General features: G+C 35.1%; 4 protein-coding genes across 4 annotated transcripts in view; 1 reads left to right on the plus strand and 3 right to left on the minus strand.

The window, feature by feature from the left end:
- LOC116303250 (protein kinase C iota type) overlaps positions 1-7,219 on the minus strand; it is a 34,321-nt gene extending 27,102 nt beyond the window's left edge. Inside the window, exons 1-4 of the mRNA XM_089037124.1 lie at positions 7,011-7,219; positions 6,758-6,879; positions 2,282-2,371; positions 1,541-1,591 (exon numbers count right to left, since the gene is read on the minus strand). Of these exons, the coding sequence (XP_088893250.1) occupies positions 1,541-1,591; positions 2,282-2,371; positions 6,758-6,879; positions 7,011-7,054 (307 nt within the window). The 5' untranslated portion in view covers positions 7,055-7,219. The remainder of the gene's footprint in view (positions 1-1,540; positions 1,592-2,281; positions 2,372-6,757; positions 6,880-7,010) is intronic.
- An 80-nt stretch (positions 7,220-7,299) lies between these two features.
- LOC148907473 (uncharacterized) lies at positions 7,300-9,964 on the plus strand. The gene is made up of 4 exons (XM_089037129.1): positions 7,300-7,671; positions 8,236-8,418; positions 8,501-8,627; positions 8,853-9,964. The coding sequence occupies exons 1-4, from the start codon at positions 7,640-7,642 to the stop codon at positions 9,294-9,296; spliced, it is 786 nt and encodes a 261-aa protein (XP_088893255.1). The 5' UTR covers positions 7,300-7,639; the 3' UTR covers positions 9,297-9,964.
- A 136-nt stretch (positions 9,965-10,100) lies between these two features.
- Positions 10,101-12,684, minus strand: LOC148907474 (uncharacterized). Its single transcript, XM_089037128.1, has 3 exons — positions 12,342-12,684; positions 11,778-12,038; positions 10,101-11,605 (listed from the first exon to the last, which is right to left on the minus strand). The coding sequence occupies exons 1-3, from the start codon at positions 12,547-12,549 to the stop codon at positions 10,602-10,604; spliced, it is 1,473 nt and encodes a 490-aa protein (XP_088893254.1). The 5' UTR covers positions 12,550-12,684; the 3' UTR covers positions 10,101-10,601.
- Positions 12,685-12,760: 76 nt separating this feature from the next.
- On the minus strand, positions 12,761-15,860 carry LOC116304655 (uncharacterized). The gene is made up of 5 exons (XM_031714415.2): positions 15,290-15,860; positions 14,354-14,488; positions 13,903-13,938; positions 13,403-13,568; positions 12,761-12,988 (listed from the first exon to the last, which is right to left on the minus strand). Exons 2-5 carry the CDS (start codon positions 14,475-14,477, stop codon positions 12,958-12,960), a joined length of 357 nt encoding a protein of 118 aa, XP_031570275.1. The 5' UTR covers positions 14,478-14,488; positions 15,290-15,860; the 3' UTR covers positions 12,761-12,957.
- Positions 15,861-16,031: the final 171 nt, after the last annotated feature.

Consider the following 16,031-nt stretch of genomic DNA (forward strand, 5'->3'; position numbering starts at 1 on the left):
ACTGTTTTAATCTCAGAAATGATCAAAAACTGATTTACAACTAAACTGATCAACCACGAGCAAAAACATGAAAACTATCTTTGGGCTTTTAAATATATTTTATTTTCTCATAATGTTCAGTTCCAGAAAATACCCATATACCTCCACCATGAAGGAAATTTGTAAAATGACCCCCATACCCCTAAGAACTTCGAATTTTTTTCTATACAAACTCTGTAATTTATTTTTGTTCTTTCTGTAACCCCCATCCCCTCCCCCCCTCCCCTCCCCTAAATTACTCCTTAATGTTTTAGCTGAAGTCAGAAGTCATGACTGAATTGGAAATTTAAAAACTTCAAACATTTTAGAAAAATACTTAAAAGTTTTAAGTTGAAAAAAAACCAATAATTATTCTAACTAAAAAATCAATGATCATCTATTTTTTAATAACTGCCTTATTATAAATGCCTTACCCTGTGAGCAGAGTCTCCTTTTAACTCCTCTCTGCTCACAGGGTATAAATGCCTTTAAATTAACACTAATTAAACACAAGGCATTATACAAGGCAAAAGCAGTTTTAGACATTAACTAGAGGAAAGCAGGTAGGAATTAAATTTCATTCAGAGTTTCAGAACTCTAATAATTCAACTTATAATACACTCTACAAAATTACTTGATCCTGATTGGACAAGAGGAGCACAATTAAATCCCAAATGGTACTCTCTAGAGTCCAAATTAAAATATATATATAATAATGGGGTTCTTATATAGCGCATTATCACATTGTCTCAATGCGCTTTACATTGCAGTGGAGGACTTTACAGGCTGCATATTAAGGCACTTTTAGCAGCCGTGCAGCTTACAATAATGAGTGATTTGTTAGTACGTTAGTTTTATGCCTCCAAATTGGGATAGGCTGTTGAACCGGGAGACAATCCCCTACTCTTACACGAATAATTCAACAGGTTCTTTTATGTCCCCTATTTACTGCAGGTTAGGAAGGGTTGGGAGACAGGGCCTGCGGTTTTAAGTCCTTGTCTGAGAAGACTTGAAGGTCTAACCATTTGCAGATGTAATTACAGAGGCAGCACCTTCTCCTAAGTTATTTTAAGACCCTGAGTGTTGGTCCGGCCGAGGCTTGAACCACGACCTGCCGCACAACAGACCGACTCTCTTACCAACTGAGCTAACCTGAGCTAACCGGGTGGCGGTTATTAAGTTGCTCATTATTTTTTTTGAGTGTATAAACAAAAAATCACACAATGTTCTAGTACAATCCGGATTTTATAGATACTTGTGAGGTTTTGAAAATTCTCAAATTGAAGGCTCGTCCAATTTTGAAAACTTTCAAAACATCACTCGTACCTATAAATTCCAAATTGTACTCGAGATCGTGCGATTTCCTATACTAATTTTGGAGCCCAATGATAACATTTGACAAATCTAGTAATACAGGTTGGAATCCTAGGATGCAATAACATTTTGGTAATCTTCAATTTTGCACAAGTTTTGTGCTAACAAAATTTTACATTATACTATGCATGGTGTCAGGGTGACTTACTTGTTTCTCCTTTGCACTGTTCACCAGGATTCTTTGGCTCTCCTAGAAACACTAGAAAAGATATTCAAATTACATTTTATAGATGTTTAATATAGAATGCAAAAAATGCCATAACAGCAGCTGCACACTCTCCAACATTGCTGATTTCGAATACTTTTTCCATCAAGGAAAGCCACATTCTTTCATTAAGCAAACCTGTGTCAAAACATATGAATACTACAAATGAAAACATCTGTAAAAATATTCATGAGGAAAAGTGAAGTACGGAAAAGGAAATTAAAGTGAAAATCAAGACTCAAGAGTGTAGGGATGAAATTGAGAGGTATAGAATGAAAGGATTGAGGGCCACAAGTTTATTAGTGTAGTACACTATTTAGTGCCACCTCATTAAATAAAGTTGTTATCATTATTATTATTATTATTATTATTAATCTTGATTACATTGTGCGTACTAGTATTTTGTGTGTAGGCACAGCTCGAAAAAGAAAAAAATAAAGGCAAACGTTTGACAGGACTACATGTAAATACGAAATTGGTAAGCAACAACTTGGTAAACTTTTCCTTGGCATTTCATTTCTTTCAGTTGGCAATCCAGAAATCATTTTTTCCTGGCATTAGTAATATTTTGGTCTGCATTTTAGCAATTGGCTGCCTGCCTGATATGTCAAACCCTGGTAGTTGCCTAGCTCACAAAATGAACAAGTAAAAACAATTTCAAAGTAAAACATGCTTGATACTTACAGTGGATGACCAACTCTGAGTCTCTGTTGATTTCATAGAGTCTTATGGCCTCATCTAGCTCATCTTGGCATGAGATGGTACAAGGATCACCTATAAAATGAAAAAGTCAAACTATTGGTGGGATCAGTGTGGTGACAAGCCAATAAAAAGATTGATCAAGTACATAAGGTGCATAGAAATGGGGGGGTGGGGGGTGGGAGGGGAGGGGATGAAAAAAGGGGGAGGGAATTACAATCACTGGGAATAAGCCTGAAGTGAGATCCTGACATTAAAAACCCTGGCACAGTAACAATGACAATTGTGTAGTTCCAAAAATTATCTATGCCCCCCTCACGGAAGAAATTTTTTAAGACACCCCCTTTACCCCCCGGAAATTCCAATTTCCTTCCATACAAACTCTGTAATTTTTGTTCTTTCTCTGACCCCCCTGCTCTTCGGAAATTCCAAATTTCTCTGTGGGATGGGTAGGTATGGATGATTTCTGGAACTACACATTAAACATTTATCTAAAATATTAACTTTATTTATCTCGCTTGCTTGTGCTTTCAATGTTTTTTTTAATGGAAAACTTGTTTTGAGAAGAATGAATAGATCATTATGACAACTACAAATGAATAAACATGATAAATCATTCATAGCCAGGGGTTTCTAGAACATACCATAGTCACTTCAGAGGAAACCTATATATAAATATAAACATAATATATAATCCTTGTTTTATTTTTGAATAATTTTTCTAATTATTTCACATTCAGAAAATAAGATATAAACCTCAATATTATAACCACAAGTGAGATTTTCAAATAGACAGCTGAAATGATGACTATTCTTCACTAGCTCATACCATTTATTAACTTGAATTTAGGATGACTATTTCATCCTCAGGCCATTGTGGTACTCATAGCCATAGTTGTATAATGATCTTCAGGTGATTACAGTCACAAATTTAATTTTTTTTATGAGCTTAAACACGTCTAGCATTCCATCATCCTAAGCTTTCTCTAACTAGATCATTCAGTGTTGTAATTTTTAACTGCAAAAAATCAGCCTGCCACCAATTTTAATTCTATTAGATATTAGTTTACAATGGAAACCTAAACCAGTAGTTGCTTTATACTGATGATAAATTAACAGACTTTTAAGGTTCTCTATCAATTTGACGATCAAATAATAAATTACAGTGCAGCTATATTCATATTCTACGATAAAGAAATACTGTACATGTAAATAATTATTATCTATAAAACAAGATAGAAATAATAACTAAAAAACAAAATCACAAACTGACAGAAAAAAACTGTGAGATACTCAAGAAATGTTTGGCTTTTAAAAGATCGAAATAATATAAATCTGTACCTGCGGAGGATGTGAAACACTCACTGAACAAGCGTAGGATCTGCATCTCAATAAACGCTATCCAGGCCACTTCTTTTAATAAGAGTATGGCCCAGGGTGTATTTCACTCTTACTAATGGATAGATCTTTAAATAGTAGTAAGGTTTCATATGATAACAAACATGAGAACATCCTATGAAAAAAGGACTAAATCTCAGTTGTTTACAGTTTTCATGCTTGCTTCTAAAAAATACTACCAATAAAATCTGAAAGAGATTTCCACACACAGCATGTTGATCTGCATTCAATAGAATACTTGAAGATCTGATTTGTTCAGTACTAGACAGGAATAAATAATTTATTAAATAACGTTGCCTACACTGTTTAGACTGATTATAACCTACTGGCCCTGTTTCCTTGACAACACCAATAAGATATACTTCACATTATACATGTATAATGCACAGACTTATCTTTACGAGTGGTCTATATCCATGGATATAATTAGATACTCTGAATAAGATCTTTTTATTATTTATTATCGTGTAGTTATAAAAATTATCCATACCACTCCCACTCTCCCCTCCCCCCTCCCATCCACCCAGGAAATTCCAATTTTCTTCCACACAAACTCTGTAATTTTGTTCTTCCTCTGATCCCCCCCCCCCCCCCCCCCCCCCCCCCCCTTAGAAATTCCAAATTCCTCAGGAGGAGAGGGTATGGATAATTTCTGGAACTACACATTTACATGTTGAGTTCTTAACAATGTTCGAGAGAGAGTTTAAGAGAGGGTCCAAGGATTTTTGAGAAGGGTGTTAAAACATTATACATATATTTTATACATAATTTACTTCAAAGCTGTGAAATTAAAGTTTAGGGTAAAACAATCAACTGAACCTCAGGTATGACAGGGGGTATGGAACCCCCAGCCTGGATCCATCCTAGGTAAGAGGATCGTGCCTGAGATGTAATTCCTCTACATAAATAAATTTCAAGTAACTGAAAGAATTGTTGGAAATAATTCTGTTGTTAATTATTATTCTCTCTATTGTGAACTTCATTGGTTCATTTTTCTTTTTCATGTTTCAGATTGATAACTAAAGGTTTATCAATATTGACTTACATCATCCAAAACATTACATGAAACTTACTTTCGAACGAACACAGAGTTCTTATCCAAAAAAGGCTTGAATAGCTAGCTATATAAGGAGCTGGAACTTCACTGTTTGATGTGGGATGATGTCTAGCACTTAGCATGCTCACACACACATAGCATTACTTTTGGTTATTTACAGTGTATATCAAAGAAATTAAGGAAATATACAGGTTGAGGTAAAATAAAAAATAATTGACTAAAACAGAGGGTCATCGAGTCCAAACTTTTTTTGAAGTAAGCAAACAGGAATCGTATTGTTAAAACATTTACATATTTAGATTTTTAACACTTTGAAGAGTCTTAGGCCAAAAGATAGATTTATTTATTTAATATTTATTGGTTTGGATTGTTACATTTACGAATACACTCTTTACCTGCAAGTAGCTTATTAAAGCTATCCGAGCCAGGTTAAAAAGAAAGACAATGGAATAAAACATGCTGGTACAACTGTGAACATTACTTGGTGTGCTGTTAATGAAGGTTATTATGATGATAATGAACATCAGACATTCTCCATCTTAAGCCCCGTTTACACTAGCGATTTTTGCAGCGATTTTTGCGGCGATTTTTGCTGCGATTTTTTTGCGATATTGTCCATAATAAATAATGGTAAAGAATTTACTTGTAAAGTTTTTTTCAGGATACCATGATTTTCCTAGACGAATGTCTCTTTTGAAGGATGAGACAAAAGATTTCATATTTCCGAAAATTGCCACAAAAATTGCAGCAAAAATCACCGCAAAAATTGCCAGTGTAAACGGGGCTTTATAGGCAACTATATATTAATTAGATTAATTAACAATTGCGAGTTGATAAGTCAAGGCCAGAGAGAATTAGAAATCCTGGTTCATATACTCAGGTATGTTATCATTACTGATAATGATAACCATTATCAAAGGGAGTCCTATCTCAATCTTATAAGAAGTAATTAGATTATAAATTATCAATTGTTAAAGTTACAAAATCGAAAAACATACATGATTAAGTCCTGACTGAGAAGACTTAGCTCACAACTTATTCAACCGTAATAATTTTTTTCAAACTGTGTTTGATATATTCATTCATGATTCACTATTGACTCAAAAATATTTCAAACCCAACATTTACAAGTGCACAAATTACTAGATTTATCATGGTAAAAATAAATTTAATAACAGTTTTTGCTGTAGGTTAAAACTGTTTGATAAAATTCCTAAGGATTTTATACCAACCAACCATAATGATTAGTGGACCCAATCTTATCAATAAATCAATGGTATAATATTTCTAGCAATGCTGATTAATCTTTTAAACCTGAATCAGCTGATAGCATGGAGAATGACACCCTAAAAGAAAATTATCTTACCAAATGGTATTCTTATCAAGTCGACATTACTATGGCTTATATAGGATCTTCTTGAATGATGTAGAATTGCATTCCATTGATCAATAAAAGAACCTCATTTATGGTAAAAGGATTTTATCTTAGAACAAAAAATATTACAAAAGCATTGGATATCTACATATAAAATAAAATTGTTCAAAAATTAAATTTGATAATGAGGAAAATACAATCATACGATAAAATTTCTTAATTAAAAATCTTCAAAATTTTATGATTCATAAAAATTCGAAGCTTCTCGATTGAATTTTAGAGAATTAGAGTTGCTAGGTAATAATACTCAAGTTCAAAACCAAGACAACTATGGTAGTTTCGAAAGCTAAAATGCATTAAATAAGATAAAAATGAGCTTACGTTTATTCAAAAATAATAATAACAGCCCAAGTGAATTTCGATTAATTCACGAACTATGTACAGTGTATTTTTTTCCATCAATTGTTTTGATGACAATTAAGACTTTCATGATTTAAAATTATTATTTTCTATATGCAAATAGTTAAACAGTAGCGCAAATAAGTATAAATTGAATAGAAACCATTATATTGTTTAGGAAAAATTCTCGACATTAGGAAGTTAACAATAAGCTTACTAACAACAGTCTTACCTTCTTCGTCTAACCACTTCATCGTGAAGTTTTGTTCTTCGCCAAACTTAAATATATCCCTCATCTCGTCAACGAAGTCTAACATCTTTATGTGAGGGTCCATGCTTAGGCACATTATATCACTGAAAATTGAAGCCAAAAAATAATTTTAAATGCAATAAAAATGAAGGAAGGAAGGAAGAATACAACACTAGCGACGTAAAATGCTCCAAAAATAGCGCTCACAATTCTCCAAGAAATAAAGCAAACTAACCCGTTAAAAGCAGCCCGAATCGAAACTCCGTTATCTGCATGCATGTTAATAGCTTTGCATTCCACGTAGAGGTAATAAAATGAGATAAAAAGTGAGTTTTCGTGGAGGAATATTGGTGAAGTTTTACTGTATGGATAAAGAAAGCGTCTACGGCTTGTCGTTACTACATGTCACGTGATAACATTCCTAGCATTCCTAACATTGAGACCGCTGTACGTAACGTACTGACTCACACTATTGAGTCACGCTCGGCTTTGGCGGGCGGCTTTATGGCAGGTTTCATGGAATCTTTTTTTGACGTCACATCCGCTCGTGCATTTCGAAGCTGGCCGTCAAATTTGGACTCATACGCGCGGTGGAATTTTTGACGGCTGGGGAAAGCCGTCTCTTGGCTATGGCTAAGGACACTAAGAATTCGTTTTCTTTATATGTAATGGGTATGCCATCAGAAGCAAAAGAACGGTACCGGAAAAAATTAAGTTTTGGTGTATCTGGAACTATTTTACCGGACCCATACATCATAAAAGATGAAAATTGGTCGACAGACCCTACTCTTTGGCCGGACCTGGACTTTGGACAGATTTACACGTACCTAGTAGAAACACCGTCTATTTTTGACAAAAAAATCAATGAAAGCATACAAGAGCTTAGAGGCATATAGGTAAGTTTATAATACTAAATACTTTTTTGTTGGTATTACTGCAAAAGACTGTTTTGCCAGTACATAAGCTTTTAAAGAAAAGACTAGTTGTTTTGTACAAATATCAACCCCATCAACGTACGCCTCTAGTCTATAGATGGCTTTTATACCGAGCATTGAATGAATTTTATGGAGTCGTAAATTAATCAACCTCTATGGCAAACCTAAAAGCTTTATTTAAAATTTATCTCAACTTTAACAAAGTTTTCAAAATATTGCTTTTCGGTCATTTTTATCGTGAACTTGTCAAGCGACTTGAGCAATATGGCGGTCGCTAATTGGCTGTTTATGACAGTTATTGTGATAATATTATTTGCATATGTAAACACAAGATTGTTGTCTTGAAGCTGCGTTACTTTTTACAGCACAAGTCAACTGAACTAGGTTCTTTAAATGAATTACACTGTGTCACGTTTGGAATTTAAAAGATTGCTTTGACTTTCAAAATCCTAAACTTTTCGTGATAAATTTCGCAAAGTTAAGTAACTTACGTACTTTTTATTGCACCCGCTTACCGGTTTGTAGATATGTCGAAAGTGGCCACGTCGAGGAAGTCAAAGCGTTTGATGTTAAAGAAGCACCCTACTGTTTTTTAAAAGCCGGAGTTCTTCCCTCCATGAGAACGAAGGAAAAAGCTCATCAGCCGTGGGTCTGTTTACACAAAACCAGTGCAGACATATTTTGTGCCCATTGTACATGTGCTGCAGGGTAAGTAGTAATTTGTAAGTGAATAATATTATAAATGTCTTTTATGCAATTTATGACATGATTTTAATTATATTTCTTCCAGGTTAGGGGAAGCTTGTAGTCATATTGCAGCCCTGCTGTTTAAGGTAGAACTGGGCGTTAGATATGGAATCAATAAAACATCTGTGACCAGTGAAGCTTGCAAATGGAATAAAGTTTTCAAAAAAGAGGTATATATGGTATTTACACACACACAGTTTTGTACAAATCTAATCAAAAAAAAGCGAATTGGAGTATCTAATCCATTCAATTTGGAAGGAAGGAAGGAAGGAAGCTTCTTTATTTAACCCTGGTAAAAACATCAATCGATTGCCTAAAATATTTAGAAGTAAAGATTTACGATTAAGCTAGGACACTGTACATGTTGTAAGAATTTTTGTTGTATTTTGTTTCAGATTAAGCCAACCACTGTCGATAACATCCAAGGGTTAGTCAACAGTAACAGAAAGAAAAAAGTGGAATCTTTTACACCATCCAGCAGGGATCCACTTCCAGATAGCTCTGCACTTACTTCTTTTCACAAAATCTGCCCTTATGCCGCCTTTTTTAACCTCATTCCTCCATTGCCTGGTGTTTGTCAACAAAGTACAACATCTGAGAAACTGTCTGAGAATAATTTTCCTGTCACACTAACAAGCCTTTATAATGAAGAAAACAAGTCCCTTACTGATCATCAACTGTCAAATAAAGTACAAGAAACCTTTCTAGCATATTCTGTTACTGAACATCAAATTGACAATCTTTTTGAATTCACCAAATGTCAGAATGTGAGCCCCTTATGGTTTGATCACCGCAAGGGAAGGATCACAGGTACTAAAGCTCATGATGTATTGGTCTGAAAAGAGACAACACCCCCTGACCACCTCATTACAAGAATAATGAGCTACAAGTCATATGATCTTAGCAGAAAGGATGCTGTGAAATGGGGGCTAGACAATGAAAGCATCGCATTTCAAGAATATTTACAAGAAATGCAATCCAGCAACCACAAGAACTTCACATGTAATAAATCTGGGTTTAGAATCAGCACCGCAAATTCATTCATGGGGGCAACAGCAGATGGCGTACTATCTTGTGACTGTTGCGGAGAGGGCACACTTGAAATAAAGTGCCCTTACAAATATAGGGCTCTAACTGTTGAAGAAGCTGCACATCACTCAGATTTTTGTTTAGATGAAAATCTTGAGCTTCCTAGAAATCACAGATACTACACACAAATTCAATTTCAAATGCTTGTATTTAATTGTAATTATTGTGATTTTGTTGTAATGACATTTCCCAGTCCAGATGAAGTTTCTATGGTAATTGTTAGATTGCCTAAGGATATAGATTTTTGTAAATTGTTGCTTGAGCGCTGTTCATTGTTTTTACTTGAACATGTTATTCCAGAGATTCTTACAAGGAACATAATGGACAAACATTTGGAAAACAGACATGACAAGAAGGATGAGACCAAATGGTGTCTGTGTGAGGAACCAGAGTATGGAAAGATGATATTTTGTGACAACGAGGAATGTAAGATTGGGTGGTTTCACTATCAATGTGTAAATGTTAAGAGGAAGCCTGTTGGCAAATGGTTCTGTCCTAGTTGTAAGAAGAAAAAGGAATGACATTATAGACATACGATGCTGTGAAGATGAATCTGCAATGATACATACTTTAATAGGTGTTTTGCTTTACAAAAATGTTTTTCTTATCACATGTATCAACATATTCTTGGCTCTAGCTCATAATAACTTTCTTCTATTTATTACATATGGAAAACGTATTATTTGGTTTAGCATTGGCATTGCTCACACATATTATACATACAGTATGTGTAAGAGTAAAAACAGTTAAAGCTGTTTGCAATACTTTCAATATCTAATAAATCATAGATGACATTATTAGAATTTATATGGTTAAGCAGCATTTAGTACTATGTTGCACACTTATAGAGTACAAACACTATAAGTGTGCAACATAAATACCACTAAATACTGCTAAATTATTCTAATCCTATTGTTTTCTATTGTTTAATTAGCACTATTTACTACTAAATACTGCAAAGTATTGCACACTTTTAGTGTTTGTACTCTAGTGTTTGTACTGTATCATAAGAAATCCACTATACAGCATAACTGTTGTGCTAACAGTTTTCTTATTCAGTTCACTAGCCTTGGATGCATATTCATAATTGCAGCACAAATTGTCATTATACTGTCAGCATGAGGAACCATGTTCAAGCTCATTTTTCCAGATAGAATTCGAAAGTTCTTTAGTCTTTCCATTGCTCTCTCCACATGTATCCTAATGTGAGCAATTCTCCTACTCTTCTCCACCTCTCTTGCACTAAGCTGCTCCTTTCCTTTCTGATATGCAGGAATGACGGGTTTTGCCCCTCTAGACAACACTTCATCCACAATCAAAAAACCTCTATCAGCTAAGATAGTGTCACCATGCTGAATAAAATCTAAATATCCTGACTCTAAACTGATGACTTTATCTGAAGCCCTCCCCCCATATGCACGTGATATGAATGATACACCACCAGATGGTGCAATGCTAACCAAGAACTTTATTGTATTAGCATGCTTATAGTTACTGTAGGTGGCAGATCTTGCATTGAAGTTTGCTGGGCATTCTATAAAAACTTCAGTGCAGTCAACTATAGAAATGCAGCTAGGGTAGGTATCTTTGATACACTGCGGCTGATATCGTCTTGCTTCCTCTCTTGTTGGCCAGTGAATGAAGAAACAGATTTGCTTTGCAAACACAGGAAGAGCACTGTCTAATAGAGAACTTACCAGAGATGGAGAAATGTCAAAGCGGTAGGATAAATCCCTATGAGGTGCATTTAGCCTAAGTTTCATTAGAACCAAAAGAAGAATATCAGCTGAAGCAAGAATATTTGATGACGGGAAGGAATCTGCAAGGAAACTACTTAACCAGAGAAAGCAATCATGAGATGGTAGGCCAGTATAGAAAAGAGTAGATTCATTTGGATTGGTGGAGAGATTCACGAGTGTTGAGGCCCTCATTTTTGGTGTGTTGTTAATAGTCAAGGAGTGTATCTGTTCTTGAAGACGTGCCAACTCCCTTAAAATTTCCTTCTTTTCCATATTCAACTCTGCTAATCTTTTCAAGCAAATATTATGTATAAATCGATCTGAAAAAATAAATATAATATATGTGAATAAAAATATACTATATATTATTTTTACTGAATTTTAATATAAACAACTTTAAAATATATAAAACTTATTACAACTTTTTCTACAAAGAAATTGTATAGAAAAAAATGTATTTTAACAATATAAGCTAAGATATCATTTTCCTACCTTTGTTGTTCTCTTTATTTTCTGACAAATCCAATAAAGCGCCTGCTGCCATTTCTGTATCTGTACGTGTCACATCATCATCATACCGTCGTTTGCTGGCTTCTGTCGATCTTGATCTTTCAGCAAAGAAATCTTCAAGTGACTTTTTATAATTTCGCTTAGAAATTCTAGAAAATCTTCTGCTGGCAGTTTCTGAACCTTTACAATATCCCATGTTCATCGTTGGTTTATAGTCTGGGCTCTCTGGATTATCACTCTTTCCTAGTACACAAAAAAAATTATTGCAAATTGTTTACATCGATAATGAACGCACTTAGGAGATTTTGAGCGATATTTAAACAAAAATATTTTGAATGTAGATATTTTTAATCCCTTTTTAAATATTTCCTGAGAGAAACGTGTTCACTCATACGAAAACAAAAAACAAAACAAAACAAAAACATAAGACTTTGTTTTCGTAAACTGTACACGAAATAAATAGACATAGATAGACATTTCTATACTATTTTTGCGTACTCTGTATCACAAATACACGGGGAAAATTACGATTTATGATCAGCTTACCTATAACGAAATGTTCACTACAAATTCTGTCGTTGTCTGAAGAAGGAATCCATAAGTTTCCGTTGTTTTCTTCTCGTCTGTTGATAGCTTTTATCCACATGCTTCGCCTGGGCTCCTCTTTTGGTATCCGATGAAACTTCACATTTTCTTTCCTATGTTTCCCCGAATCTTTGTTCGTACAACCCAATACAATACACGTTTTACCCATCGTGACAAAACTTCAAAAATTTAGCTTAATTATATCAAGATACACTTTTTAAAGGGCAACAGTTTGTTTACAAAATGATGGCTAAACTGACGGCCGCGTGACGGCCAGCTTCGTTTTCAGGGTGGTCACGTCACCGGAAATACGTCAACAATGAAACCTGCATGCCATTCCTTTCTCGTTTTTATTTCTACTGATTACCACATTTCCGGAATCGATTTTTTAACTTTATTTGATATTGTAATGTTACTCAAATGTCAATCAAGTTGTTCGCAAGTGATTCGCCTGGTTGCTTCGTGCGAGCTTATTGCTAATTTTGGCAAAAATATTCTGTCTTTGTCCAAGTAGCCTGATACAATTTAGACAACTTTTGAATTCTATCCTGTCCCGATTTTCCTTTCTTCCTTTCATTCACCCATCTTTTATGGTCATTCGGCTACCCCTAGGGAAGGGAAATCGGAAACCGGCTTCAATTCACCTTTTCGACGATAGCCGTCACGTAAACACTTTGTTGGATTGTGTTACGGTCACCAAAAAGTTCGGACATCGTTCTCGGATTCCCATACAAATTCACTGAGTTTAAAGAGAAAATTTAGATAGATCTATTTAGTTAGCTCTCTTAACAGCAATGAGAAAAGCTTCAATAAAGTTAGAAAAACGATAGTTTACTTGTATTTAGAGAACTAACTAAACAAACCAAGTAAATAGTTCATTTAAAGTCATCCAGTACATTTGTACGGAAATCCGAGAACAATGCGAATATGAGGAAAAGGAAGAAAAGCGGAGTAAAGTAAAAAGAAGGAAACTGAAGTGGGATCGAGTGGGAAATTTAATTTTGACATGTATAAGCAGTTACCTTTGGAATATAGCAACAATATTGATTATAGTTGCATGTTTTCTTGCCGGTGTTGTAGGCCACACATCACTTTTATTTACGAAGTCGTTTCCCAGTGTTTCTGGACCACGATCACCACCAAAGCAGAAAAAATCTCTGTCTTCAGCAAGGTTTTCAGTGGACCGGCCTTTCAAGGTTAAGTTATTAGAAGATAAATAAATACATATATATATAAGTGCCTTGCGGGAGATTTTCCTCACGAAGAGCAATCAAGAAGGACCGGCGCGCCGGCAAATGATAACTTTTTCAAAAGCAAATTTAAACCTTTTGTAAAGACACTTTTAATGTGATAGGCATTTCAAAGCAGACCAGCCCGGCAATTTGCAAGCTCAACTTTGGTCAGAAATTTCAAATTATACTTTAGTTTTTCTAAGGTTTGTTTCTGAAAAGCGGCTGATTGGTCATAATATTATTTGCCATAATATACATAATTAGTTAGAAGTGCTTGACAGTCAACTAACTTTGTCCTGGCCTTCGTCTGAACTTCAGCATCCTCTCTGATGATCAATTGAAATTTCCCAAATAAATCTGATTTGTTTCCTGAGCTAATACGAAGCCGGGCATGGGCATTTTAGGTTAAGCTTTAAGGCGTCAACTATCCAAGTACCCGCACATAGCGATTTGCATATAAATTTTACATCTTAACTACATTCGACAATGAGTGAGCATCATTTTCTTAGATGTTGGCACTATTTTTCCGAACTTTCCTGTTTACTAATCTTTTACCTCAATCGATTTTATCTAAAAGAATGTTGTAAGATATTGTTAGCGCAACACAAAGCAAAGGACAAAGTTGCTCGAGATACAAGTTTCAGTTCTCGCTAATTATCCTGTTTTTATTATTCCGCTCTCAATTTTAGGATTTTGAAATGAAAATAAAAACAATAAATGCTTCTAATGCTGCTGGCTTACCTAGCGACAGGACACCGCAAGTACTGGTGGCCAATGACATGACATCATTTCTATTTTCGTGAATGATATCATAAGGGGACTGGGGATTCCCCGGTAGGGCTTGGACGAGAGTCGATGAGGTCATGGTATAAATTCCTGAGAAGCAAAATCACAACAATCTAAGATTCACAGGACACTGCAAATTATATGCTACAATTTATCCAGAGGATTAGAGGAAATAGCTAAAATTCGATTTGATGGCAAATCTCTGAAGACTATAGCGCTATTAAAGATTGCTTGGGCAACAGGTGGATAGACGCGAGACAATAGATTCAAAATGCATTACCGACCACCTGTCGAAGCTCCATGTGCAGTTCAAGTCGCTAAAGTAAAGTATTATTAGTCTTATACTCGGCATACTAAAGTTGTTGTCCAAAAGAGCGTCAGAAGTAGTGCCCTGGAGACAAAGACGCGTGAAAAACCCACGTGCTCAGTTTGTTTATGGACGAATCAATTTGATATTGAACAAAATGAAACGATAAAATAATAATTAGCCACGAAAACACGAGTATTTTGTTTGTATTTGGATTGTTTCTACTTGGTAAATAGTTTTTTACATGATTAAAACGACAATCAAAACATAACTGCTATAGCTTTTTTGCCGAATGCGAGGGGGTTTGATCTTGATGCATGTTTCTTTACTGCACGAGCCGGAAGGAAACTTTTACCATACTTCGTATTTATAAATATATGAAAGTTTTCTTAAACTTCTTCGGTAAAGCCTAATAATGTGTTTGACATTGCATCGGATAAGACAACATGCAGCTACACACCACACTACATAATAATAATAAACACTATGAAAACAACTCGCCTTTACTATAATGGTTTTGAAAACCTAAAGTTCTAATGAAACGCAGTTCTAATAAAACGCAGTCACAGATAAAAAGAACTTACCTCGACGTCCAGCTAGCCTGTTTTGTTCATTAGTTAACGTTAAGCTTAATCCCCAACTGGTGGATTTATACCTCCAGACATGTGAACTTGCCTATTCTCAGGATTTACGGCACAATGGACAAAAACAAAGATCCTTTTTTGCATATTGTAGGTGACATCATCGATATGCTATCAGCGCTGCCATAATTTTTATTTTTTTGTCAGGTGATTTACATTAGCTTTTGATTTAAATTTGCTGATCGGGCAACAGTGTAAATATTCTTCAATACTGGGGAAATTTTGATAAAAAAGGAATGGGGAAAAAAACCATGTTAGGAAGAACTTTGTACCCCTAGTATTTGACGTGACCAGACCTGACCATGATATTTAGACGATGAGCAAGCCAAAAATAAGATAAATTATTCAGTATGTGGTCACTAGCTTTCACTTTGTGATTTGGATTTGCTGATCTGGCAAAAGGTAATGATGCTTAGACAAAAGTCAAAAATGGTACTACTTGATCTGGTCTGGCCCGACCAAGGATCATTATTGGGAAGATACGACCCGTACTGCTAGCTGACGTAGCCTGACCTCTCCCTCAAAACATTCTTATTGTAAACGCGCTATGCAATAAGAAAATAAATTTAGATGCTCTCAGCTTGCCAAATCATACCTGCTACCGTGCCGCCGTTTCAGTCATGCAAAATCTTACACTAGGTTAAGCAATCTTCTCCTTCCGGTCATTAATCATATCCAAGTGACC

The sequence above is a fragment of the Actinia tenebrosa genome, unplaced genomic scaffold (assembly GCF_029948245.1).
Source record: "Actinia tenebrosa isolate PJP-AT-01 unplaced genomic scaffold, QUT_ActTen_1.0 PGA_scaffold4__44_contigs__length_22323623, whole genome shotgun sequence".
NCBI lineage: Eukaryota > Metazoa > Cnidaria > Anthozoa > Actiniaria > Actiniidae > Actinia > Actinia tenebrosa.

Excerpts from the sequence above, each read along its gene's own strand:
- LOC148907473 (XM_089037129.1), top strand. The coding sequence starts at position 7,640 with ATGAAAGCATACAAGAGCTTAGAGGCATATAG. Across the intron at positions 8,419-8,500 it reads CATTGTACATGTGCTGCAGG|GTTAGGGGAAGCTTGTAGTC; the intron begins GTAAGTAGTAAT and ends TATTTCTTCCAG. Across the intron at positions 8,628-8,852 it reads ATAAAGTTTTCAAAAAAGAG|ATTAAGCCAACCACTGTCGA; the intron begins GTATATATGGTA and ends ATTTTGTTTCAG.
- LOC148907474 (XM_089037128.1), bottom strand. The coding sequence starts at position 12,549 with ATGGGTAAAACGTGTATTGTATTGGGTTGTACGAACAAAGATTCGGGG. Across the intron at positions 12,039-12,341 it reads TAGTGAACATTTCGTTATAG|GAAAGAGTGATAATCCAGAG; the intron begins GTAAGCTGATCA and ends TTTGTGTACTAG. Across the intron at positions 11,606-11,777 it reads AAATAAAGAGAACAACAAAG|ATCGATTTATACATAATATT; the intron begins GTAGGAAAATGA and ends TTATTTTTTCAG.
- LOC116304655 (XM_031714415.2), bottom strand. The coding sequence starts at position 14,477 with ATGACCTCATCGACTCTCGTCCAAGCCCTACCGGGGAATCCCCAGTCC. Across the intron at positions 13,939-14,353 it reads TTGCGGTGTCCTGTCGCTAG|AGAGGATGCTGAAGTTCAGA; the intron begins GTAAGCCAGCAG and ends ATTGATCATCAG. Across the intron at positions 12,989-13,402 it reads ATTGTTGCTATATTCCAAAG|GGGTAGCCGAATGACCATAA; the intron begins GTAACTGCTTAT and ends TCCCTTCCCTAG.